This window comes from Cryptomeria japonica, chromosome 5 (genome assembly GCF_030272615.1).
Source record: "Cryptomeria japonica chromosome 5, Sugi_1.0, whole genome shotgun sequence".
Classification (NCBI taxonomy): domain Eukaryota; kingdom Viridiplantae; phylum Streptophyta; class Pinopsida; order Cupressales; family Cupressaceae; genus Cryptomeria; species Cryptomeria japonica.
The window spans coordinates 860465186-860489910 of NC_081409.1; the positions used below are offsets into that span (position 1 = coordinate 860465186).

General features: G+C 34.3%; 1 protein-coding gene across 1 annotated transcript in view; it reads left to right on the forward strand.

The window, feature by feature from the left end:
- The window catches only part of LOC131033824 (protein CNGC15b), an 80042-nt gene that overhangs the window by 11162 nt on the left and 44155 nt on the right, over window positions 1-24725 (forward strand). The window contains exon 3 of the mRNA XM_057965111.2: window positions 11972-12467. Coding sequence (XP_057821094.2) covers window positions 11972-12467 — 496 coding nt within the window. The remainder of the gene's footprint in view (window positions 1-11971; window positions 12468-24725) is intronic.

The following is a 24725-nucleotide window of genomic DNA, read 5'->3' on the forward strand; positions in this document are numbered from 1 at the left end:
TTTTTTTTTTTTAAATTTAATTTTTTTTTTTTTAATAAAAAAAACAAACTATATATACATGAAATATAAAATTTAAGTTTAAGTCACATTTCCCTTTGTCTTTTTCCTTTCTTAAACTTTAAGTTATATTTTATGTATATATTAGTAGGATGTTTGAGAATGGTTTCAGATCTCTAAGAGTTATAATACAGATTCTAGATTTTAGAAGATCTTATAAATTGTGACGTAATAGGACCTATAATGTCAACCTATTATGTCATAATAAGTCCCATTGGTACATAATAGGTCCTAATGTGTCATAATAGGTCATATTGTGTCATAATGGGTCCTATTGTGACATAATACGACCTATTACATCATAATAGGTCCTATTATGTCATAAGACCCCTCAAAAGGATCTATTATGATATTATACCTCTTAATAGGAACTATTATGACTTAAGACCCCTTAGTAAGACCTATTATGTCATAATAGGTCCTATAATGTCATAAGACCCCTTAAGAGGATGTATTATTACATTATACCCCTTAGTAGGACCTATTGAAGGGTATTATGTCATAATAGGACTGATTATGACATAATAGGACCTATGATGACATAATAGGTCATATTATGTCATCATAGGTCCTATTATGACATCATAGGTCATATTATGTCATAAAATCCCTTAAGAGGAACTATTATGACTTTATACCCCTTAGTAGGACTTGTTAAGGGGTATTATGTCATAACAAGACCTATAATGTCATAATACGACCTATAATGTCATAATACGACCTATTATGTCATAATAGGTCCTTTTGTGACATAATAGGTCCTTTTGTGTCATAATACCCCTTAAGAGGACCTATTATGACAGTATACCTCTTACTAAGACCTATTATGACATACGACCCCTTAGTAGGACCTATTATGACATAATAGGATCGATTATCATATAATAGGACCTATTATGTCATATAGGTCCTATAATGTCATAAGACCCTTTAAGAGAACCTGTTATGTCATAATTGGTCCTATTATGTTATAAGACCCCTTAAGAGGACCTATTATAACATTATGCCCCTTAGTAGGACTTGTTAAAGGGTATTATGTCATAAAAGGACCAATTATGACATAATATGATCTATGATGATGTAATAGGTCCTGTTGTGTCATCAGAGGTCCTATTATGACATCATAGGTCATATTATGTCATAAAGCCCCTTAAGAGGACCTATTATGACTTTTATACCCCTTACTAGGACATGTTAAGGGGTATTATGTCATAATAGGACCTATTGTGATATAATAGGACCTTTAATGTCATAATACAACCTATTATGTCACAATAGGTCCTATTATGACATAATACGACTTATTATGTCATAATACGACCTATTATGTCATAATACGACCTATTATGTCATAATACGACCTATTATATCATAAGACCCCTTAAGAGGACCTATTATGACATAAGACCCTTTAGTAGGACCTATTACGACATATGTAGAGAAAGATAAGTTGGTTGAAAGAGAGAGATGGTATGTTTAGATAGAGTTGAGGGTATTATGTCATAACAAGACCTATTGTGACATAATAGGACCTATAATGTCATAATATGACCTATTGTGACATAATAGGTCCTATTGTGACATAATAGGTCCTATTATGACATAATACGACCTATTATGTCATAATACGACCTATTATGTCATAAGACCCCTTAACATGACCTATTATGACATAAGACCCCTAAGTAGGATCTATTATGACATAATAAGATTGATTATCACATATTAGGACCTATTATGTCATAATAGGTCTTATAATGTCATAAGACCCCTTAAGAGGACCTATTATGACATCATACCCCTTCGTAGGACCCGTTAAAGGGTATTATGTCATAATAGGACTAATAATGACATAATAAGATCTATGATGATGTAATAGGTCCTATTATGTCATCATAGGTCCTATTATGACATCATAGGTCATATTATTTCATAAAACCCCTTAAGAAGACCTATTATGACTTTATACCCCTTACTAGGACTTGTTAAGGGGTATTATGTCATAATAGGACCTATAATGTCATAATATGACCTATAATGTCATAATATGACCTATTATGTCATAATAGGTCCCATTGTGACATAATAGGTCTTATTATGATAAAATATGACCTATTATGACATAATATGTCCTATTATGTCATAAGACCCCTTAAGGGGATCTATTAAGACAATATACCTCTTACTAGGACCTATTATGACATAAGACCCCTTAGTAGGACCTATTATGACATATGTAGAGAAATATAAGTTGGTTGGGAGAGAGAGATGGTACGTTAAGAGAGAGGTAGAGATGTATATATAGAGAAATATATAGGTAGGTAGGGGGTAAGGGGAGGTGTATAGAGATAGCGAAGATAAAGAGTAAAGAGTTAAGGATGTGAGAGAGAGGTAGAGACATAGTTTTAGATTTTGGGAGAGAGGGGACAAAGTGAGATAGAAAGGACAAAAAAGACAAAGAGAAATGTTACTTATATATAAATTTTATATTTCATGTATATATAGCTTGTATTTTTTATTAAAAAAATTAAAAGAAAAAAAATTTAATTTTTTTTTAAAAATATTTTTCTTAATTTTTTATTAAAGGAAACGGGATCCAATTTTGTTTTTGAAATGGGACCTAGTTTTAGAATGGGATCCCGTTTTAAAATGGGATCCCGTTTTGTTTTTGAAACAAGATCCCATTTCTTAGATCTAGGCTCGGGATCTCGAAGCTAAACGGGATCCCGTTTCAAATTTTGGCTCGGGATCCCGTTTCAAATTTTGGCTCGGGATCCCGACGTGAAACGGGATCCTGTTTCATTTCTCATGCATTCCATGAGATTTGCCTTTTTTTTCTTAGTGTAAAAATTCCACACTAAGTGGACACAACTTTGTGCACTTACCCTGCCAGATTTTTGAAATGGTCTTTTGGCAGGAAGCCAGTCTATAAAGATGAAGGAAAAAGACATTATTAGGTGGTTACTATAGTAGAAGAATGCGGTGCTATTGCAAAGTGTGATACTTCTGTAGGTTAGAGAAAATTAGACAAGTGCTTTATGAGCATCTGAGAAGTGAGTGAGAGTGAGGGAGAACCTGGTTGAAGCGTTCAACCGGTAGGAGAGAAGAATCTATAGTGTTCATACATGTAGAGCAGCAGAAGTGAAGGAGGCTGTAGAGAAAGAAGAAAATGAATTGGTAAAGTGTTATACCAGTGAAGAGCAGAGAGTAAGGTGGAGATCCAGTAGAGTAGAAGAAGAGGATAAGAGTACCGGTAGAGTTCATTGACAGTTAAGCAGTAGGAGAGAGCAGCAAAAGGGTGAGTCGGTGTAGCAGAGAAGGTATCTCATTGACAGAGTAAGACATATGATAAGGTTACAAGATTCACTTGTAACAAGATAACTACTTATGTATTTGATGTTTATATTGTGAACACTGAGTTGTAGCTCGATGCAGGGGTTGGTGCTCCTTGGGTAGATGCCCTAAAGGTAGGGGTTGTAGCTCCTTTGGGTTGTAGCCCATAAATCAGGTAGGGGTTGTAGCTCCTTAGGTTGCTGCTCCTTGGGTTGGTGCCCTAAACTTTGTAACTGTGCTTTCATTATGAGGCTAGATTGGAGCAGTAGACTCTAGCAACATTGATCACCGAGGTTTTTCCCATTTTGGGTTTTCCTCATCTATGCTAGTGTTATGTGATGTCCCTTGTGTGATTGTATTTGTGTTGGTCTCTCCACTAACCAGTCAGTCTGCATTGAGGTAGATCTATGCTCACATAGGATTAGTAAGAAGAAAAGATTTGAGAACCACTAATATACCCCTTCCCCCTCTCAGTGGTGCATTGTGTCTAACAATTCTATCCTTCTCTATGTTTAGGCTCGAGATCTGATCATTGAGAGCCATTACCTACCCTTTTATACTGTTGGTTAGGGATACATTAGAATCAAAAGATTGTGAAATACCAGCTAGCTTACCCTAGTAGATACTTATTTGCTTGTCTATGTCAGCTCTGAACTTTGGAAAAATTAGACAAGACTTATATATATTACCACCTTTTGTTAGTGCTTCAGAGATTCTCTGCAAACCTTTATTCAATCTTACTTTGTCATCCTCTATCATTTTCTAGAATGTTTGCATACGAAACTCTTTAAATCTGTCTCGTACCCACTTGGTGGTGGTCTTCTCCAAGGTTTCAAAATTGGTGTTTATATTACTATCAACTGAAATAGTTTTCTGGAGGAGTTAGAGTTAGGATCTAGTGTTGTATCCAACACTATTTTCTACAAACACATCAACAACCATTTGAATAAGCTTTTTGTCTTCATTTCCTTATTTGACCAAATCTTGATTGGATTGAGCTTGTACTATTGCTACAATCATTAGCTTCTCAGCATGACATTTGTCCAATATCAAGGGGCCCATCAAGATTGATTGAGATTTGAGGTGGGGTCCTTGTCCCTTTGACTGGAGGAGTGTCAATTGTCGGAGCTTCAACAACTCTCTTCCCTTTATCTATGTTAGAACCCTACACCTTTGTCTTCTTAGGTTCCTTTTCCTTAGCATCATTCCCTTTATCCTGAGCATCGGTGTTACCACTTGGTGCAGTGTCATCCTTTAGAATCTCAGGTACTTCTTCAATATTGTCTACCATCGGAGGATTCACACTGATCTCAACATCAAGGGTTACATGACCTTGATCTTTTGGATGTCCCTGTGTCTGAGTTTCATCCTTCTGATTACTAGAGACACCTTCCTTTACTTTCAAATGGGAAGTTTAAACTGCATCACTATATAAAGGGTTGTTCTTTATGATCCTTCTCTAGATTTCTTCAATTTATTTTCTTACTTCTTTAACCCTGCCAATCATTAATCTGTTTACCCTATTCCTGCTTCTGAATTCTTTCCTATTTGCTTCCTCAATGAGCCTTTTGGATTCATCTTGGGAGATATAGGTACAAATATTGATCAATTCTCTCTCTCTCTCTCTCTCTCTCTCTCTCTCTCTCTCTCTCTCTCTCTCTCTCTCTTTCATTTCTTTATCTATTTTACTAGTTGTCAACCTACTTGTATCAATAATATTATACAGATTCTTAGGGATGCTATGCTCTAGTTCAATCAAGGTTTTACTAAATCTGTGTAAGTACAAAACAACAACTTCCTCAACTTTTCTTTGATCTTCCTCAACAAGATTTTCATAGTATGCTCCAATGTTCTTCAATTTTTCATCTAAAATTATCTCGTCAATCAATTGATTTGTTTTCATTGGAGGAACAAATGTATACTTACCTTGCAAGTTACCAGTTTCAAGATCTTCATCAAGTTGTGTTCTGAGCTTCCTTCCCCTCTTGGGCCTTCCAATAAGGGTAGGTTCTGACTTTGCTTTCTTTCTATGCACTGCACCACCGGATTGTGGTTTCCTCACCACCCTTACAAATTCTCCTTTCTATTTGGCCTTTGCTACTTCTTCATCTAATTCAGTCTCAGATGCCACCAGAGATACAAAAACATAGGTTCATTTGGGTTTCTCCTTTTTCTTCAAAACTCCCTTTTTGGACGAGCTCTATCCTATTGATGGTATTACCGGAGTAGAGGCAGACTTGGTCTCCTTTGGTTTTTCTTTGGAGGGAACCGGTTCAACCTTGGGCTTCTTGGATTAATCCTTATCTTCCATCTGAGCATGCTTTTGCCTTGCTTTCTTCACTACCTCTTCTTCAGCCATTTTAGACACTTTTCTCTTTCTTGCAGGCTCAATGAACTTCTTGTGCAACTCCATATCTTTTTCCTTAAAGGTGCTAAACCTTGGTTCATTTGGATCCACCAGTTTTCTTAGAAGGTGTTGAACATAAACTTCAAGGGTCTGACCATCCACCTCATAACCCATTGGCAAGATCCTGACTATCCTGGGCTCCACAACTTCCATGTGACATTGGTCTTTGTCCACCATGAAGCAGATAGTGTTCTCATATTTCTCAACAATCTCTTTAGGAATCCTTTCTCTATCTTTCATTCGGTCTTGGAAAGTCTTAAAGAAACTCCACAAGGCTGCTGTTTGATTTTATTTATTTCCCAATCTTTGCAAACCTTGTTTGATCTGGGTGGCCATTGTTAAATCAAATGCCCATTGCACTCTGCCTGTAGTAGGAATTTAGTTCATGAAGTACAATGCTAGACAAACAACTAAAGAATTAAACTTAAATACATTCTTCTTATAAGATTTTATCTTCTTTAAATTGCTCAGGAGCTCCTCAAGAAGGACTAAAGAAAGATCATATTGAATGTCTTCCTTCACCATTTGGTATGTTGCATAAATGGTTGTTCCAGAAACTGAGTTCAGTCTACTAGATGGTAGACCTTGTAGCCAGTGATCGTGGATACAAATCTCACATCATGCTCTAAAATATCATCAATTATCATACATCTGTTGTCAAATTTTGTACCGGTTACCTTTGTGATAGTTGTGTTACCTACCTTCCTCAGATTTGGTTTGTCACTGATTTGATGTAGACAGGTGACTGCATGAATGGCTTTCTTAGTGATTTTGCATGACCTGTCTAGACAGATAAATTCATCATGCACACATCTTAGGATGTACTAACCTCACCCATTCATCCTCATCGAACACAGGGAAATACACAAACTGCATGAAACCCTTCCTTTGCAATTGCGCATATTCTGGTTTGATATTTCCATCTCTGTCTCGGAGGTGTTAGTTGTAAAGTGCTAGAATCGCCTCATTTTTGGTTTCTTCAATATTATAGTGAATATAGGCTCTTACATAGTCAACATGCAAAACACCGTTGGGCACGAATGAGAAGACACTGTTTGGATCATCTTCTACAAACTTAAATTGGTGCTTCTTAAATTGCAACCTTTCTCTCTCTAAAACCTCTACTACCAATGGAATATTGATAGAAGAAGAAGATGCCATTCTAATAAATTTAGGGTTAAGAGCGTTCTTTTGTAAATACCTCTTGTTCTTGATGAATGCACAATAGCTTCTATTGGATCACCTCAAAGCCTTTGATCTCCTTGGAAACTAGTTTGCCTCGCTCTGCTACTTCAACTCTTCGCTCACAATATGAGAAATGATTCACATTTACCATTTTTAACCTCACAAACCTTAATTTCAAGTTGACATAAATGCATTGATAAGGTTCAACTGGATGCCCTGTCCAGCATCAATCAACTCACCAGATGATCTAAAGATCTGGATAATCATCTCTAAGCATTTTCAATCAACCATGATCGATCAGATCTATCCAAGGGGGTTCTACAAGATTTTGCATGAAGATGCCAACCCCTAAGACCAAATGCCTTAGTTAACGAATGAAGATTTTGCACCAAATTCAGGTGTAGATCCATTGTCCGCCTTGGATTCATATTTTCTGACCCACATCTTCTCATGCTTTTCTTTGATCTCCTCTACCTTTTCCTTTCCTTTATCATTAGTTTTTTTCTTGTCTACCGGAGCACTCTTGTTCACATTTTTGCTTCTGCAAAATTTTGCAATGTGACCAAGTTTGTTGCATGCACGGAAAACAACATTTCTCTACATAGGTTTGAATTTCATCTGATTTGGTCTCATCCTGTACTGGTTAGAGATATGTCCAAACATCCCACAAACATAACATCTCTTGTTTTGGAAATTATTCATTACTACTCTGCACATATTTGACTTGTGACCAAAATTATCGCATATGAAACACTGATCGATAAAGGTAGGACCATTGTTTATATTATTCATCCTACTTCTACATTGATTTGCCATATGACCAAATTTATTGTAAGTAAATCTTCTACCATTAAATTTATGAGCATTAGGTTATCTTACTAGAGGATTCTTGCGCTTCTTCTGATTTGGCTTTGCATTGCTTTGTCTAGATCTAGAGGATTCTCCTTTCTCAAATCCAAGTCCTCTCATGTCCTTCCCATGTCTATGACTTTCCAACATCTCATCAAGCCTTCCTAATCTAGCTTTGAATTTTTATTTATATTCATTTGCAGTAGCAAGTTCATCTCCTAGGGTAACAATCTATCTCTCAATTTCTTCACCATTATTCCTCAATTGTGTCAACTCAAGCTTCAACTAGTCATTCTCATAGGTAAGCCTGAAGCATTCATCTACTCTATCCTTCAATGATTGAGTCAAATTCTCTTCATTCTTCTTCCGTTCTTAAATCTCCTTAGTTAGCTTCATCACAATGGATTGCATCTCATTCTTCAACACAACATTCTCTCTAGAAAGCTTATCACATTCATCAACTTTGTCCTGATTTTCCATGCATTGATCTTCTTTATCCTTTAGCTTGTTCATCAACTCTTTCCTCTTGTCTCTAGAAGTGTTGAGCTGATCTTTCAAATCATTAATAAAATCTTCTGCCGCATTCAGGTTTCTTTCAAGGAACTTATCTCATTTCTTGTTGCATCAAGATCCTCAAGTGCCACACAAAGTTGTCTTTGAAAATCAAAATCCATTGATTCAATCTCTCAGACCTTCCTCAAATGATTAGGCTTCCTTAGAGGAACTAGGCTCTTATACCAATTGTTGGAATCAAGGAACACTGAGCGGTGGGGGGGGGGGGGGGGGTGGTTGAATAAGTGTTCTACCGGTTATTAAATTTGTTGACTTAACCTTAAACCACTGGAAGCATAAGCATGAAACTGAAATGCAAAAACATAAAACAATCAACCACAAAATCATAACACCGAGATTTTTACATGGAAACCCAAATGGGAAAACCACAGTGGGATTGAACCCACAATATTGTTCTATTATGGCTAGTAGAAAAATAATATTACATGAAGGGGAATGCACAAGCATTCAAGCACACTGCTTAGAGCTTACAACTCAATTACAATAAGGGCTACATTGTCAAAAGGCTCACTGCCTTACATATCAATTATAGTAGTGAATTATAATGATTGAACTCCAAAATAGCATCTAACAATGCTTGGATGAGTTCCAGTTAAGTGCAAAACCTTGACTATATCCCTTTTGCAACCCTGCTCTATTTTTTATCTCAGTTAGCTATTGGATCAAGAATGTGCACATGAAACTATGCCAAAAGGAATTCTCGATCACTACTAGCTCGCATACTATCATATCAAACACCAAAAAGATCTTCTCCATCGGTCTTATATATCCCCAATCACAAAATAATCATTTATCAAGTCAGCTTGTTGATGTAACATGTATTCATGAGTTGGCTTGAATCAGATCAACAAAACATATGTTGATCCATCAAATGATGCCAAAAAGGCTTTCACAAGTCGGCCCTATCACCCCATACACAAATATCACCACTGAAATCATCAGAAAGATTCCGGATAAAAAATTCTCTTCTCAACCTAAATTACCGGTTACCAGAGCATTTCTCCAAGAACTATAGCTACCGGATAGGATTCTCATGAAGAATTTCCATCAATGACAACCTTAAACAATTATTCATGCACTAAAATTCACTGGATGAGTGTCAATTGTCAACAATAAATATATTATTAATATAAGTTTAGAAACTTAATACTTATGAACAAGAAAGACTGACAAAAATAAGGACCAAATTTATCATAAAATATGTAAAAATTAATATATAGATCAAGAATATGAAAATATTATAGATACATAAATAAACTTTATTAATTCTGTTTAGGTTGGCCCAGGTCTACTAAATATTTAAATATATAACTTGATAATATTGAAAATTATATTTTGTAGACCCCCAAGACCTATAATACCACAAAAGATGTAGATGAGACACAATTTGCACATAAAAAAAAATACATTTCCAATTTGAATGACTCCAGGCTCAACATGCTTGGCTCAAACATCAAATTATGCAACTTAAAAGGGTGATGAAATTACGATGAAATTAGATCATGTTAAAACTCCTAATTGATAAAGCTAACACATTGACATCGATATCCAATAAAACCATTCATTAGGTGAGCTAGATGACACAATCATAGAGCTCAAGGTGTAGGTATGGTATAAAAGGCCAGTATAAATTGGAAAAATCCATACAATCAAGTGATGTTATCTAAAAGAGAATACTACCTTAAGCATTTTTATGTATTTCAAAATTTAATTTTTCCAGAATACTGCCAATGCATAATGTTTATAGTAAGAAAAATTTACATTTTAATAGGTCATATTACCTATATAGTATCATAATTTTCTTTTTGGATGAGTTGGAGGATAGAGTTGCAATGCCTTGAGAATAAGACATGGTTTAATACATGAAATTTGATAGGACAAGTTAGATCTAATCCCATTAGCTTGAAAACTTAAAAGGGTGGCCTAATGGATGTTAATGGTAAAAACCCACAAAAGGTACCATAGGCTAACATTGAGATAATTTGTACTCATTTAGATTGAAGATAGCCAAGGCTATCACAAGTGAAAGGTAAAAAATGTGATACATTAAGAAGAATTGTTCGAGCTTTAAAAGAGAACAACTATTAAGGAATAATGATAGGGACACATCCCTATATATATATATATATATATATATATAGAGAGAGAGAGAGAGAGAGAGAGAGAGAGAGAGAGAGAGAGAGAGAGAGAGAGAGAGAGAGAGAGAGAGAGAGAGAGAGAGAGAGAGAGAGAGAGAGAGAGGCATAATCGTACCACACATGAGGTAGCTAAATGTAACAAAACATAATATAATAGGATAGAAGAGATACTAGAATGAAATACGATATATAATAGGGGATATATGAAGAAAATTTGACACTGTATAATATAATTATATAATGAATATATGAGAATTTTATGAGATTCAAAATGTGTATAAAGAATGAATACATGTCAATATTTTATTTTATTTATTTTTATATGCTTAACGCATGTTCTAATCCTCTACCTTAAGCATCGCACTAGTGTCATACACAACTTTAACATAGAAATAAATTGACCATTGGTGTACATTTTCTTGTCAATGAGGATTGAAAAATATATCAAGTGCTAGGATGGTTGATATATAAAATATGTTTTACTTGATGCACATCACCACTATTTATATTAATGGTTTCCTTTAGATTATTATAGAATTTTAATTCCACACAAACCCTACATTCTAGTTGAACTAAATAAAACTTATTTATTTGAGCATAAATCACCCTCCCAACAAAGGAGGTAAAATAATTATAAAATGAATGATGAAGAGTCACACCAATAAATTCAACCCACATAGATATCAAAACTTTCTATTTATAATATAATAAGGAATATCTATTCTAGAAAAAAATAAAAAATAAAATGTTGAACATAACAAGGACCATGAAAAATGAAAATGCTTATATAACTTCTTAAAAAAAAAGAAAAAATACTTTTGTTAAAATTCTAAATATTAACCATTTTAATCTCGTGAAAGATGTAAGAAATATTCACCTGACTTCTTACCATGATTTTAGATAAAATCTATCCTAAAACTAACCTATAAGACTAAATTACTTTAACCATATGCATGCATTATCATAATGTGAAACTTGAAGAACAACATTCACAGTGCTTCAAAATCCATACCTTGTGGAAATAATTTGGCCCATAATTGAGAGCCTTGTTTGTAAGTGTCACCCTTGCTCACTCTAATCACAATTTCTTCAAACTTAAAATATAAAGGAAAAGTTCTAGGTGCCATTATAATGAAATATTAAAAAAAATGAAATCAAACCTTACAAACTTATCTAATAAATGTAGGGAATATTTAAATATCCCACTTTAATATTAGAAAGATGTATGACAAGAGAAATTTTTTTTTTTATTTCTTCTATTCATTTAAAATAAACAACAACCTTATTTTTATTGACAAAAATCAAATTTAATTTTGAGTTCCGATTAATGTTTAATAATATTCAAATTTAAGATCTCTTCTATATGCTCTATATAGAAGATTGTTTTGTTTTTTATTTTAATCAAAAGCATCTTGTATATGCTTTTCAGGGTTGATCAAGATTTGGATAATCAAAAGTTTACATCAAGAAAGAAGCATGAGTTGACCAAGACAAGGTCTCACGATTTGTGTCGTCATTGGCATTGTGGGAAATTCAAAGTATTTGTTGAGGATTCTGAACCACTAAGGAGGAGGATTTTGGACCCAAGAAATAATCTATTTCAACTATGGAATAGAATATTTTTCATTTCTTCTTTAGTTTCCCTATTTCTAGATCCACTTTATTTATTTCTTCCTATGCTTGATGGTTCTAATAGTTGTATGCGAATTGATAGGAGGCTTCAAATTATTGTCACCATTTTTCGTTCAATCATAGACTTGTTCTATATTTTGAATATGATAATGAAGTTTCAGACTGCATACATTGCTCCAACCTCACTTGTTTTGGGAAGTGGCGAACTTGTTGTTGATCCTGAACAAATTGCAAAGAGATATTTGAAGACAAGTTTCTTTCTCGAACTTGTTGCATCATTACCTATTCCTCAGGTATGCTTTTAATATTTTTATTACTTTTCCATTTCATTTCTTGTTAAAAAATATTTTCTATTAATATGTATTTTTTATGATTTCATCTTAAAAGTCATATTATATTTATATTTTGTGTGGAAAAATTTATATATATTAGAAGTTCAAAGAAGTCTAGAGCTTAAATGAAACATTTAAATAAATATAAAGAAACAAGCAATAAGAGTTAAAAAATTTAGAGGAAGATTAATCATTCTCATCTTGCTTTCCTAATTATTGATAAGAGTATAGTTATCTAGAACAAGCTCCTGACTAGAAATTAAATTATTTTCATTTTCTTCTTTTACAATGTATCAAGTTATATGGAGAGGAGAAATAGCCAAATCAAGATGAGGAAATTCTGATCATCCAAATTTATCTCCCTTATGAGGATTAGAAGATCTATAATAAAGCTAAAAGGGTTGAGATTTACCATGAGCAGAACAACAATTGGATTTTCACCATAGGCTTTCTAATTATGTCCACATTGACATCCAAGGGGGAGGGGAGTAGTTGTCCTAGAGGGTTGTATTAGTGAAATATTAGAAACTATACGTGTGCATTACCCTAGTGATCTAAAAGTGCCAATAGGTAGATCATTTTAAGTGTAACTAAGTATAAATTATAGTCAGAGTAGAAAGATACAAGTGTATGTCAACATAATAATTAGGCAATATAGTGAAGTTTCATATTTACAAATCCTAAAAAGCAGTCACCTTAGAAACATGCCAAACCTAAGTGAACATAGTACCTATCCTAAAAGGCCTAAGGAAGTCACAAATTCAATTTGATGCATCCTAGGATTTGGGAAAAAACCTAAAAGGGTCTTAGAAACTTTCATATTTCCCGTAGAATAGAAATCAAGGATAAAACTTGACTAAGTTGAGTTGGTACCAATAGGAAGACCTTGGTAAAGCGAGAAAGATGAGAAATTTTTTTCCTAAGTATAGCCAACCAAACAATATAAACTCACTTCCAAATGACTAGACAAGAATAAAAAATCTACTAATTGTAGATGTGGAGAGATTGAATCATATCCATTGCATGTTTTTCTATAGAAAATGAGATATCTAAATCCCATTAACTAACATTATATTTGGTTGTCTCTTATCATTTCTTGTCCTCTTATTAAAATATATATTTTTTTGTTTATGTAGCTAAGGTATTTATGTGCGATAGAGATTGAGGAAAGTGAAGATAATTAAGATAAATGTTAGATACAAAACCATAGACATAAAATTATATTCAAAATGTAACCATGTATTAGTGCAAGGAAAAACAAGCTTTTCCTAGGGTTAAACAAGGCTAATCCAATAAAATACTAATAACATGTATTAATGGTTTGGATAATTCTCTTTATGTTTTTGTTAAATATTTATTTATTAAATGATAAAAGTAAATTAAATTAAATATATTAAGTAGGATGATTAAAAAAGGGTGTCATTGATAAAATTTTACACATTGACTATTTCTACCTTAACAAATGCGATCTCTTTCTTAATGAGTTACCTTGTATTTTGTGTTGATTTTTTACTCATCTATGGTTGGTTTTGATGGTTTGGGTCAAGCCCATAATTGAAAATTCACCCTCTAGGTTTAATCCTGACCTTATGTTATGTCTTCTCCAACTATTTTTATTTTCTAAATGACCCCTATTTGCTCTAATCTTTTCATTGATCTAAAGACTAGTGGCATTTAAAAATACCTATTAAGGTCTTTTTTGAAGTCATAAAAGGGACAATTTTCTCTAAGGTTAACCTATAGAAATGTGTGAATGATTGGAAAAAAACACTCTTTAGATATGTAAGAGTTGATATTAAATTCTTTATACCATGGTAGATTGGTTGAAGATTATAGCCACCCATGATCTAGGCACTTCATGAAAGCACAAGAATTATTAGCAATGAAAGAATACTTTTACCCTATCAAAAGATTTAAATGACACATTACTTCATCATGAATTAGATTGTAAAGGAAAGGAAACTCCAAGTTGGCTATATAGGCCAATCTGAACATAGGATTGCATAAGATTATCCACTTAAGCTGGAAAAGTGATAATTATACATTAAAAGTGGAAAGTATCATATGTGTTACCTAAGTAAACTTAAAAGTAACATGTGTGATTATTACCTAGGTGTCGAACTTGCTAGGTACAAAACCAGGTATGGCCTATTGTAGAGGAATTTTATAAATGCCAAAAAATGTTATATTTTTCTATTTGATGTTTTTTAGAAATATTAATAAAAAATCTAATTTTTTCATTCACCCCCAACATGTGACTACAACCAGTTAACAGTATGACCATATAACTGTAGTGTTAGCCATACAACAATTAATATTGATGGAGAATGGGGGAATTTTTCTTTGGTTCTAGGTGAAAGTATTTGATTTGAATGAATTAATAGCTAATATTGGGATTCTTGGACCTTTTGAGTATGATGGTAGGGTCTATTTTAATCGAAAGTGTTACAAAATGGTAGGTACCTTCTAGATCTGGCAACCACCTCCCAACTTCAAACCCTCATAGATCTAGCCTCTAGTGTCTAATTTGGATGAAATAAAAGGAAAAAATAACTTTCTCAAACCTTCTAAACACAATGGTGAGCTCATATTGAAATAAAAAAGCTTCAATTTTTACCAGCAATACAAATATACAAAGAGGAAAACCCCCAATTCTAGTATTTCTATCAAGTTTTTTCTCTCTCCAGGTCATCATTTCATGCAAGGGAAGAGAATAATCAACTTTTCAAGATCCACCAAGATTTGCAACCTAGATCTCTAAAAAATACTAATAAGAAGAAATCCCACAAGTTCAAATACCATGTAAGAGCTGGTATAAATTCACTATACCATGCAAGAATGGCTAAAGATTACAACCACCCAAGATTTCAGTACTCCATGAAAGCACATGTGAGATCAATAATAAAATAATAATTATGTTATGTCAAAAGACGCAAATGAAAGATTACAACATCATGAATTATATTACAAAGGGAACCCCTTGGTTATATACCCATCAAAGTGAACATATGATTGCATAACATTAAATGACTTGTATGTTAATCTTATGACTTCAAACATTAAGTGATAACTTATCCACTTAAGGTGGAAAATCGATAGCTTATCCATTAAAAGTTGGAATAATCCTATGTGCTCCCAATGTAAAATTAAGTAACATATTTGATTAGGACCTAGGTGTTGAGCTTGTTAGGTACAACAATAGGTATATGAATCCTTTTACACCAAAAAGATATGTACATGTTACTATAATTGTTATGGTGATCTAGATTCATTTCAGAGAATCAATTGAATTTCTTTCCTTATTATATGCTTTAATACTTTTTAATTACAAGGACACAAATAAATCATGTATATTTGTGTATATTCAATCCCTCAAAGGAAAGTATTTGATACAAGCTTACTAAAAGTTAAGTTTGAAAGTTTAAATTTCGAGGTTCTAGAGTTATCTCAATGACCATGGAAATTACCTAAGACCAATAAAATATTAGATCAATGTGGATAAGATGTACACAAAATTATGTGCATGTGTTGATCTAATAAGCGCACACACGTGCACACACACACACACACACACACATCTCCTCTGAGTGTGTCTAATGCTTCCTCAAGTGTTGTGGAAACAGTCCCTCCTCTGCTATACAAATTACCAACCAAATGTCTACACATGAGACATGTTTCCTCTAAAAGTCCACATCTCCTTTGAGTACATGTCTAATGCCTCCTCTTGTATTGTACAAATGAACCAAATGTGAATACACAAAGAAAACCCACAAGAAATCTTTCTTCCCCCTTTCTTATTGAATGGATACATATTGCCAAGCCCCCTCTTTTCTTTAGGGACAAATGAAAAAAATATGTGCTTCCCATGCATGAATAATCCCCGAGTGAGAAGTTGTTTCAGGATGATAAAAAACCTCTTGCATCTAGTGCCTCCAACCTCTAATAAAATTTGTTACTCCTTACTCTTCAAATATAACCAAAAGAAGTATTACAACCTCTAATTAATCTTGTACTTTCCTAGTAGCCTCAATACCACAAACATTGTGAAGGAAATAATGTAGTGTCTTCATTCCATTCATCAGTTATAGATGTTAATGAAGATCATAGAGTCTCTTAGATGGATTTTCTATAATGGCCACAATAACAAGTAAATCCATTTATTCATATATGCATAAACGAAGATGTCAATATTGATTAATAGTACATCATTTACAATATCCTCTTTGTCATGTATCACGAATGCAATTTGTTTTATGTGACTTCCAGTGTCAAAACAAGTTTTACTCCTATCAATAGCAATGACAGCTAACATCTTTTTATGTTATCCTTTATTTTGAAAGAGTCTCCACTTTAAACTATTATAAATTAAATTAGCACCTCATTAATTCATTTACAAAGTATCAAAATAATACCAAAATTCTTTTATCACTTCCATAAGCATAGGTCAACTACCTATCATTACTAATGTAGACACCTAAAATTGTCCTGTCTAATTAAATAAATATATTTATTTATTTAATTATTTTAGCCTAATTCTTCTATTAATTAAATAAATCTTTATTTATTTAATTAATTCATTTATCCTCTTCTAGCCTTATTTCTCATTTAAATAAATGCATTTATTTATTTAAATTCTCCTTTTCCTAAATTAACTAAATATCTTATTTATTTAATTGATCCCACTTCCTCTATTAATTAAATGAATCTTTATTTATTTAATTAATTCATTAACCTTTTCTACCCATGACACGTCATTCATCTCTTAATTCCTACACTACCTACCCTCTCATTATTTTATTATTTCCTCTACCTACCCTTTAATCATAGCCGACCATTTATCTTTTACACCTCTCAATCTTATCCCTCCATTTCTTATAGTGTCTTCTATATAAGGAGATACTTCCTTCATTATCAACCCTAAGCATTCTAATCAAGTCTTCAAGAATTCAAACTTTCATATGCGATCAAGCCTACTTGCAACCACATTTCCGTTCTTTGTTGAGCTCTTGTGCACACATAAAATCTTAGACCAAATATATCAAGAAAGATCAATGGAGATAGAAAGAATGGAGATCCAAACCCTAGTGGACATGTGATGGTATAATCTTGTGATTTCATTTGATTTGCATTGTCTTAGGTAATCTTCATATGTTATGGTGGATCTTTGTTGTTGTTAGGCTAGGGTTTTGTGGTTGAATTCATTTAGTCTTTCAATATTGTTGTTTTCACTTTCACCATAAACAACTAAAATGCTTCAAGAACCACTATTTGAACATGTGATAGAAGTGGTGACATGAATGGACAATAAAAATATAACAATACCTACTTCCTCCCCAATGTATATTTTTGTTGCCACCCTCAATTTCAACCACCCCTAACTACCTCTAATATCACCTATCATGGAAAACTAGATACCTCTTCTACACCTTCCAATAATAGATTGGATGTCTTAAAAATTAATTTTATTCAACATGTTTTCAATAAACTTGTTAAGGGACATTTGTTGGACAACTTGGAGTTTATGAAATGATTGAAGCAATAGTATAGCTTAACAACTGGAGGAATCATTGAAAATTATACAATTTCATTGAATGAAGAGATGATTGCAAACAATAAGAAGAAAGCAGCTCCAACAAACCATGCATTCATTGCATTTGATATTTAACTCACCCTCCATTCATCGTGTATTCTGCATATCTTCCATTATAGACCTTGACTATCCTTGAGATATGATTGCCTTCTTCAATCACATAGTAAACCACTCATGTGAATCTCCGATCCTTCCATCGTAGATTAGAGAACTATGCAAAGTGCTTAGGTAAAAATGTGGGTTCTATAGATGTCTCCTTACATTGCTTCAACAATCATTGGCTCACATCACATTCATAGGTGCAAATCACATTCACAAGAATGTAGGAGAAATGAGTGCTATGATACCAAATGTGAAAATATAAATGGATGTTATATGAAATCTTGATGTTAATTGATTTAGACCATATGCTTTTAAATAGGCGGAACAAACAAGATTGTTACATAATAACACTACAGAAAACAACCAGCGGTAGTTTATTGCATTAAACTAAAAATAAGCCTATTAACTAATATAATATTCCAAGAAGCATAAACTATGTCCACCACAACCATTTTTTAGGTAGTTTTGATTTTAAAGCTTGATAAGGCATTATCTTATCATTGGCTTCCAATGTTTTTGTGGCCTTCTTCCTTTGACCTTGTTTTTATTGTTAGGAAATTGGTGTCTAAACCTTGCATCTACATAAGGTTAATATTTTTCATATAATTTTTCATTTGAGTATGGATTGGTGTGAAATTTTCCCCAAAGCTTCGAATTGGCTGGATAAGCATGCTAGTAAATTTTACATTGCAATATCATGTCTAGATTTAGAGATATTAAAGATTTGTTTCTTAAAGTTGCGAACAAATGTTTTAGAGTCAATTTTAAGGGACTTAGAGGCTCCCAAATGGCCCAAAAGTGTTTGTAATTGGTAAATCTGATTATATCTTAATATAAGATGCCATGAGCTCCTTGCACTTCGAACAATTTGTCAATTAGACACCCAGTTTAGAAGTTATGGCCTCTGAAAGTTGTCTCCTAAAATAAAAAAATATTAAAACATGTTGGACACATAAATGAGCTCTAAAAGGTAGTTACACGTGTTTGTGCATGTATTGTCACTTCATAGGTAATCTTGTATTGGAGATAATATGGGTGCGACTCTTGAGTGGTTTTAGCGCATGGTTTTGTAATACCATTTAACAATTTCGTATATTGTATCTCCTATATATTAGGTGAATGAGATGGATGTTGTGTGTAAGAGTCTAATAATTGCTGAGTTGTCTCTAGACGTTTGTTGGTGATACTCCTATGAGAAGATTTCTCTACAAGTATATTCTAATTTATTTATTTTTGAATAATATATTGGGCAAATTTTGGAGTGTGGGGTTTGTCTCGTGAAAGGGTTTTCTCCATGTAAATCATTGTGTTGTGGCATGTATGCTATTCATGCTTATTTCTGCTAAGTTTATGTAACTATTGTAAAGATTTGTAAAAAAATTCATTACTCTTGTCTGAAGGTTAATGTAGGAAGCTGCTCCATTACTTGACTTCCTCACAAGTGGTATCAAACCCTAACCACCTTTGGTTTTAGTTGTGTCTTGTTTAGTTTTTTGAACTAATCAAGATTTGAGTGGAAGCTTGTGTAGGACATACTTTTTGATCTCGTTGCAAGAATTTTTAGATGTTAAGCTTGTTAGGGAGAATTGAAGTGGACAAATTTTCTAGAAGTAATTTTGAGATGTGGAAGCTAAAGATGGAGGATCTCCTAATGGATCAAGATTTGTGGGATGTTATTGATGTGAATGTCACAACACCTTCATATCCTACTATGGCTTCTTAGTATGATGTTATGGACCATAAAGCTAAGGGTCTAATCAAATTGTGCTTGGCAAAAATTGTTCCAATCAATGTCCATGAAAAGACCTCTGCAAAGAATCTATAGAATAAGCTTGGTGAGATGTATCAAACCAAATATTTATTGAATAAGATCTTTTTGAGAAACATTGAATATGTTGGTGTCTGAATTGGCATCTGTTGGTGTTCAAGATGGATGGGGAGGAGAAATATCAAATCTTGTTTTGTTCTTTGCCCGATTCATTGGATTCTCTTGTTATGGTTATCGATTGTACTATTTTTTTCAAGTATAAAAATATGGTGGATTCTTGGTTGTTGAAGAGATGTGGAGGAAGGTATTGGTGCAGGAGCACCCAGTATCAAGTCATCATTTTTAATTAGATGTTTGAGTCTTAGAAGTTAGGGGTCATGATATTCTGGTTCAATAAGGTCTATGGAGACCATTTGTAATGTCATTTCATGTTTTCAGGTCTGTATGTCAAAGTTGGAGTCATATTTTGCAAGTCTGTAAATATCTATCAATGTTGTCATCGAGATAAGTTATACCGATAAAGTGTCATTGTTGTAAAAAACTGTCAATGTTGTCTTCGGGATAGTTATTCCGATGAGGTTTCATTTTTGTAAAAGAAGTGTCAAGTTTGTCATCGGGATAGTTTTTTCTATCGGGTTTGGCAAATATGGTTTAGCTGACTGTGGAAGGTTATTCTGATAGTCATTCATTTACCTCGTTTGGTATAGCTTTGTCGATATGGGGTCATCGGGGTAAGTTTACCTTATCAAAGTTACAAAAAAAGGTTATCCTGCCATTAGTAGCTATTCTAATGGGTGAATAAAGGCTTCAGTTCAGAATTTCTATCCTGACATCAGTGTCTGGAAGGGTCTTATCAGTTCGGGATTTGTATCCCGATGTATGTGTTCAAATTTGATTTTTCAAATGTGGAAGTTGAATAGTCATGTAGTCCAATGGTCATGGCGGGAAAACACAAATTTGGTATAAATTGTATAGCGACGTTGGAAAACCAATTCTGAAGGTTGAAATATGAAAATTTGAATTTGAATCTAATTCTGTAACACAGTTTGAAAGTTTTGAAATCACTATCATCGTATTGGAAGTTCTTTTCATTTTTCTGTAATTAATTTATTTCTTGTACTTACATGTCATTTTATGAATTCAAATTAGTTGGTGAAGCTATATGTATGGTTAAGCATTGAATTACCTTCTAGTTGTTGGTGATCTGAGTTACAAATTTGTTGTGAAGAAGAAGAAGCTTAGTCGTTAAATACATAGAAGCCTTGTTAGTAGGGTTACTAGGGTTTTAACCTTGTTTGAAAATTATCCCTCTTTGTATTGCATCAAAGTGGTATCAGAGCTTAGGGTCTGATTGGGAGTTTTGTGTGTGTGTAGTCTAAGAGGAAATAGTTATTGCATAGAATGCAAAGGGCAAGATGCTTCCCAAGGCAAGTGCAGTCCTCACAAAAGAGGTGAGGTCAGTTAAGGAGGGCCAAGATGGTATGTTGGTCAGGATAGCAACATTAGAAGCAACTTTGAGGAGAACTGGGGTCGCTAATGTGGATAGCGACTTAGAGGAAGAAGAGGTAGGTGAGCAGGGGAATGAAGCTCCCCAAAATGTACCCCAAGAAGAATAATTGGGGCTGGAAGACAAAAAGTTCCTAGCGGTGCTCAAGATTGTGAAAGGAGACCATTCTTACATGAAATTGGATTTGCCAATGTATGGTGTCAAGATGGATAATGAGGAGGTACTAGATTGAATATATTCCCTTGACAACTATTTTGATTTCAAGGAGGTTCTGGAAGAACAAAAGGTGAAGTTGGCCAAGACTAAGTTGAAGGGGTCAACACTAACTTGGTGGAATTGCACTCAGTCAAAGAGATTGAGAAGAGGAAATCCCAAGATTAACACTTGGGACAAAATGGTAGCAAAGTTGAAGGTCCAATTTCTACCAGGTGACTATGAGTTTCAAATCATTAGGAGATTGCAGAACCTAAAGCAAAAATAAATGGATGTGATGACATACACAGAAGAGTTTCCTAAATTGAGCCTGAGGGTAGGGCACCATGAAGATGAAGTGGAGAAAATAGCAAGGTATATAAATGGGTTGAGACATAATATACAAGACGAATTGAGTCTAACTACCCCTAGGAGTGTAGAAGAATGTTTTCAGTTAGCCACAAGAGCATAAGAGAAGGTTAAAAGGAGGCAGGAGCAATAGGCCAGGGGTAGAGGAAAGAACAATAGAGGAAGAGGTAGAACACAATTCCAAAAGCATCAAGGGGAGACTAGTGGACAACAAGAACAAACCAATGAGCAAAGAGGTGGATTCAAGGGAAGGAGATCTAACACAAGAAGAACATTTGGAAACCAAGGAAGATGATCGAATACATTCTTAGGGAAGTGTTTTCAATGTGGCCAAATTGGTCACCCTGCTTAGAGATGTTGAACAAACCAAGTACAAGCTCATATGGAGGGGAAAGGAGGACACAAGTTATTAATGAGGAAGAGGTAGAGAGTGTGAACACATCGTCATTGCTTGCAAAACCTATGGTAGAGGAAAAATTACTCATGAGGATATCGATCAAGGTTCCAACCATCAAGGAACCACCTCAAAGAAAATATTTGTTTAGAACCACATGCATGGCACAAGGTAAGGTATGTAAAGTGGTAATTGGTTTTGGTTCCACTGATAATTTAATTGCAGTAGAGATGGTAGAAAAGTTAAAACTAAAAAGGATCCCTCACCCCATACCATATAAGGTGTCTTGGCTAAATAAGGGTCAGCAAGTACTTGTCAATGAGCAGTCTTGGGTAGAGTTCAGTATTGGTCTGTATGAGGATAAATTTTGTGTGATATCATTCCCATGGATGTGTGCCACATCCTACTTGGCTGGCCTTGGTAGTATGATAGGGAAGTCCAACATGACTGAAAGAAGAATGTATTTATCATCAAGAAGGGGGGGATGTATTATACCCTTACCCCACTAAAGGAAGATGAGAGTGGAGTCCATGAAGGACCTAGTGTAATGGTGGTGAAGGAGGAGTTTATGAAGAACCTGGAAGAAGAGGAGTGTGGATACGCTATTGTGGGGAAACCAATCTCATAAGAAACAGATAATGACAACAAGGAAGTCCCTAAAGAGGTGAAGAACCTACTTGATAAGTATGAAGGTATAATAGTGAAGGAATTACCTAATTCCTTGCCTCCCATCCATGATGTGAGTCATCATATTGACCTAATCCCTGGTGGAAGTCTTCCCAACAAGGCGACATACAAAATGACACCTCAACAAAATGAGGAGATCAAGAAGCAGGTGCAAGAATTGCTTGATAAGGGCCTGGTGAGAAAGAGTTTGAGCCCATGTGTTGTGCCAACTATTTTTGCACCCCAAAAAGATGAATATTGGAGCCTTTGTATAGATTAAAGGGCTATCAAAAAGATAACCATTAGATATAGATTTCCCATTCCGCAGACGGAAGATCTTATGGATAGTCTGGCTAGAGCAAGGTACTTTACAAAAATTGATTTAAAAAGTGGCTATCACCAAATAAGGATCAGAGAGGGGGATGAGTGGAAGATGACTTTCAAGACTAATGAAGGCCTGTATGAATGGCTTGTCATGCCTTTTGGGCTATCTAATGCCCCGAGTACATTCAGGAGACTCATGAATGAGGTCCTAAGAGACTTCATAAACATGTTTGGGGTAGTATACTTGCATGACATTTTGGTATTCGGCAAGACAAAGGAGGACCATTTGGAACACTTGGATAAGGTGTTAAGAAGGTTGGATAAAGAAAAATTGATGATCAATCTCAAGAAGTGTGAATGGATGAAAGAAGAGCTGGTATATTTGGTTTTGTGATTTCATAAGCAACTTTGAATATGGAGCCACAAACACTAGAGGCCATACTCAACTGGCCAACACATAAATCAGTTGGGGAAGCCAAAAGTTTCCATGGTTTAGAAAGCTTCTACTGTAAGTTCATCAATAATTTTAGTCATATTGTTGCACCCATGATAGACACCATCAAAGGAGAGAAGAAGAGAATATTCCAAATGACTAAGGAGAATGATCAGAGTTTTGAGTACCTCAAGACAAGGGCAGCACATCAACCTATCCTTACCTTACCAGATTTTAATAAGGTATTTAAAATAGAGTGTGATACCAGTGGCTATGCCATAGGAGTAGTGTTGAGTCAAGAGGGGAAGACAATAGCTTTCTTTAGTGAGAAATTGAATCAAGCCAAAAAGAAGTATTCATCCTATGATTTGGAGCTATATGCCATGGTGCAAGCACTTAAAAAATGGAGACATTACCTACTGCCCAAGGAGTTTATGGTATACACAAATAACCATGCTTTGATTTTCCTAAACAGTCAAGAGAAGTTGAGTCATCGACACATGAAGTGGGTAGAGCAATTGCAGTCCTATACTTTTACCATAAAGCACAAGAAAGGGCAGGCTAACAAGCTAGCTGGTGCTTTGAGCAGGAGGATAATAATGATACAAGAGGTGCAATTTCAAAGTGTAGGAATTAATTCCTTAAGAGGTATGTATCAGAATGATGTAGACTTTCATGAGCATTTTCTATTTATGAGCAGGTATAGGGTTCTTTTCATAGTGAGTATGCAGATTATATAGTACAAGGTGGTCTTTTGTTTAAGGGAGCTCAGTTATGTGTCCCAAATTGTTCTATGAGGGAAAATTTTATCAGAGAGAAGCATAGTGGCGGCCTTGGAGGATATTTTGGATGTGATAAGACATTGGATCAGGTC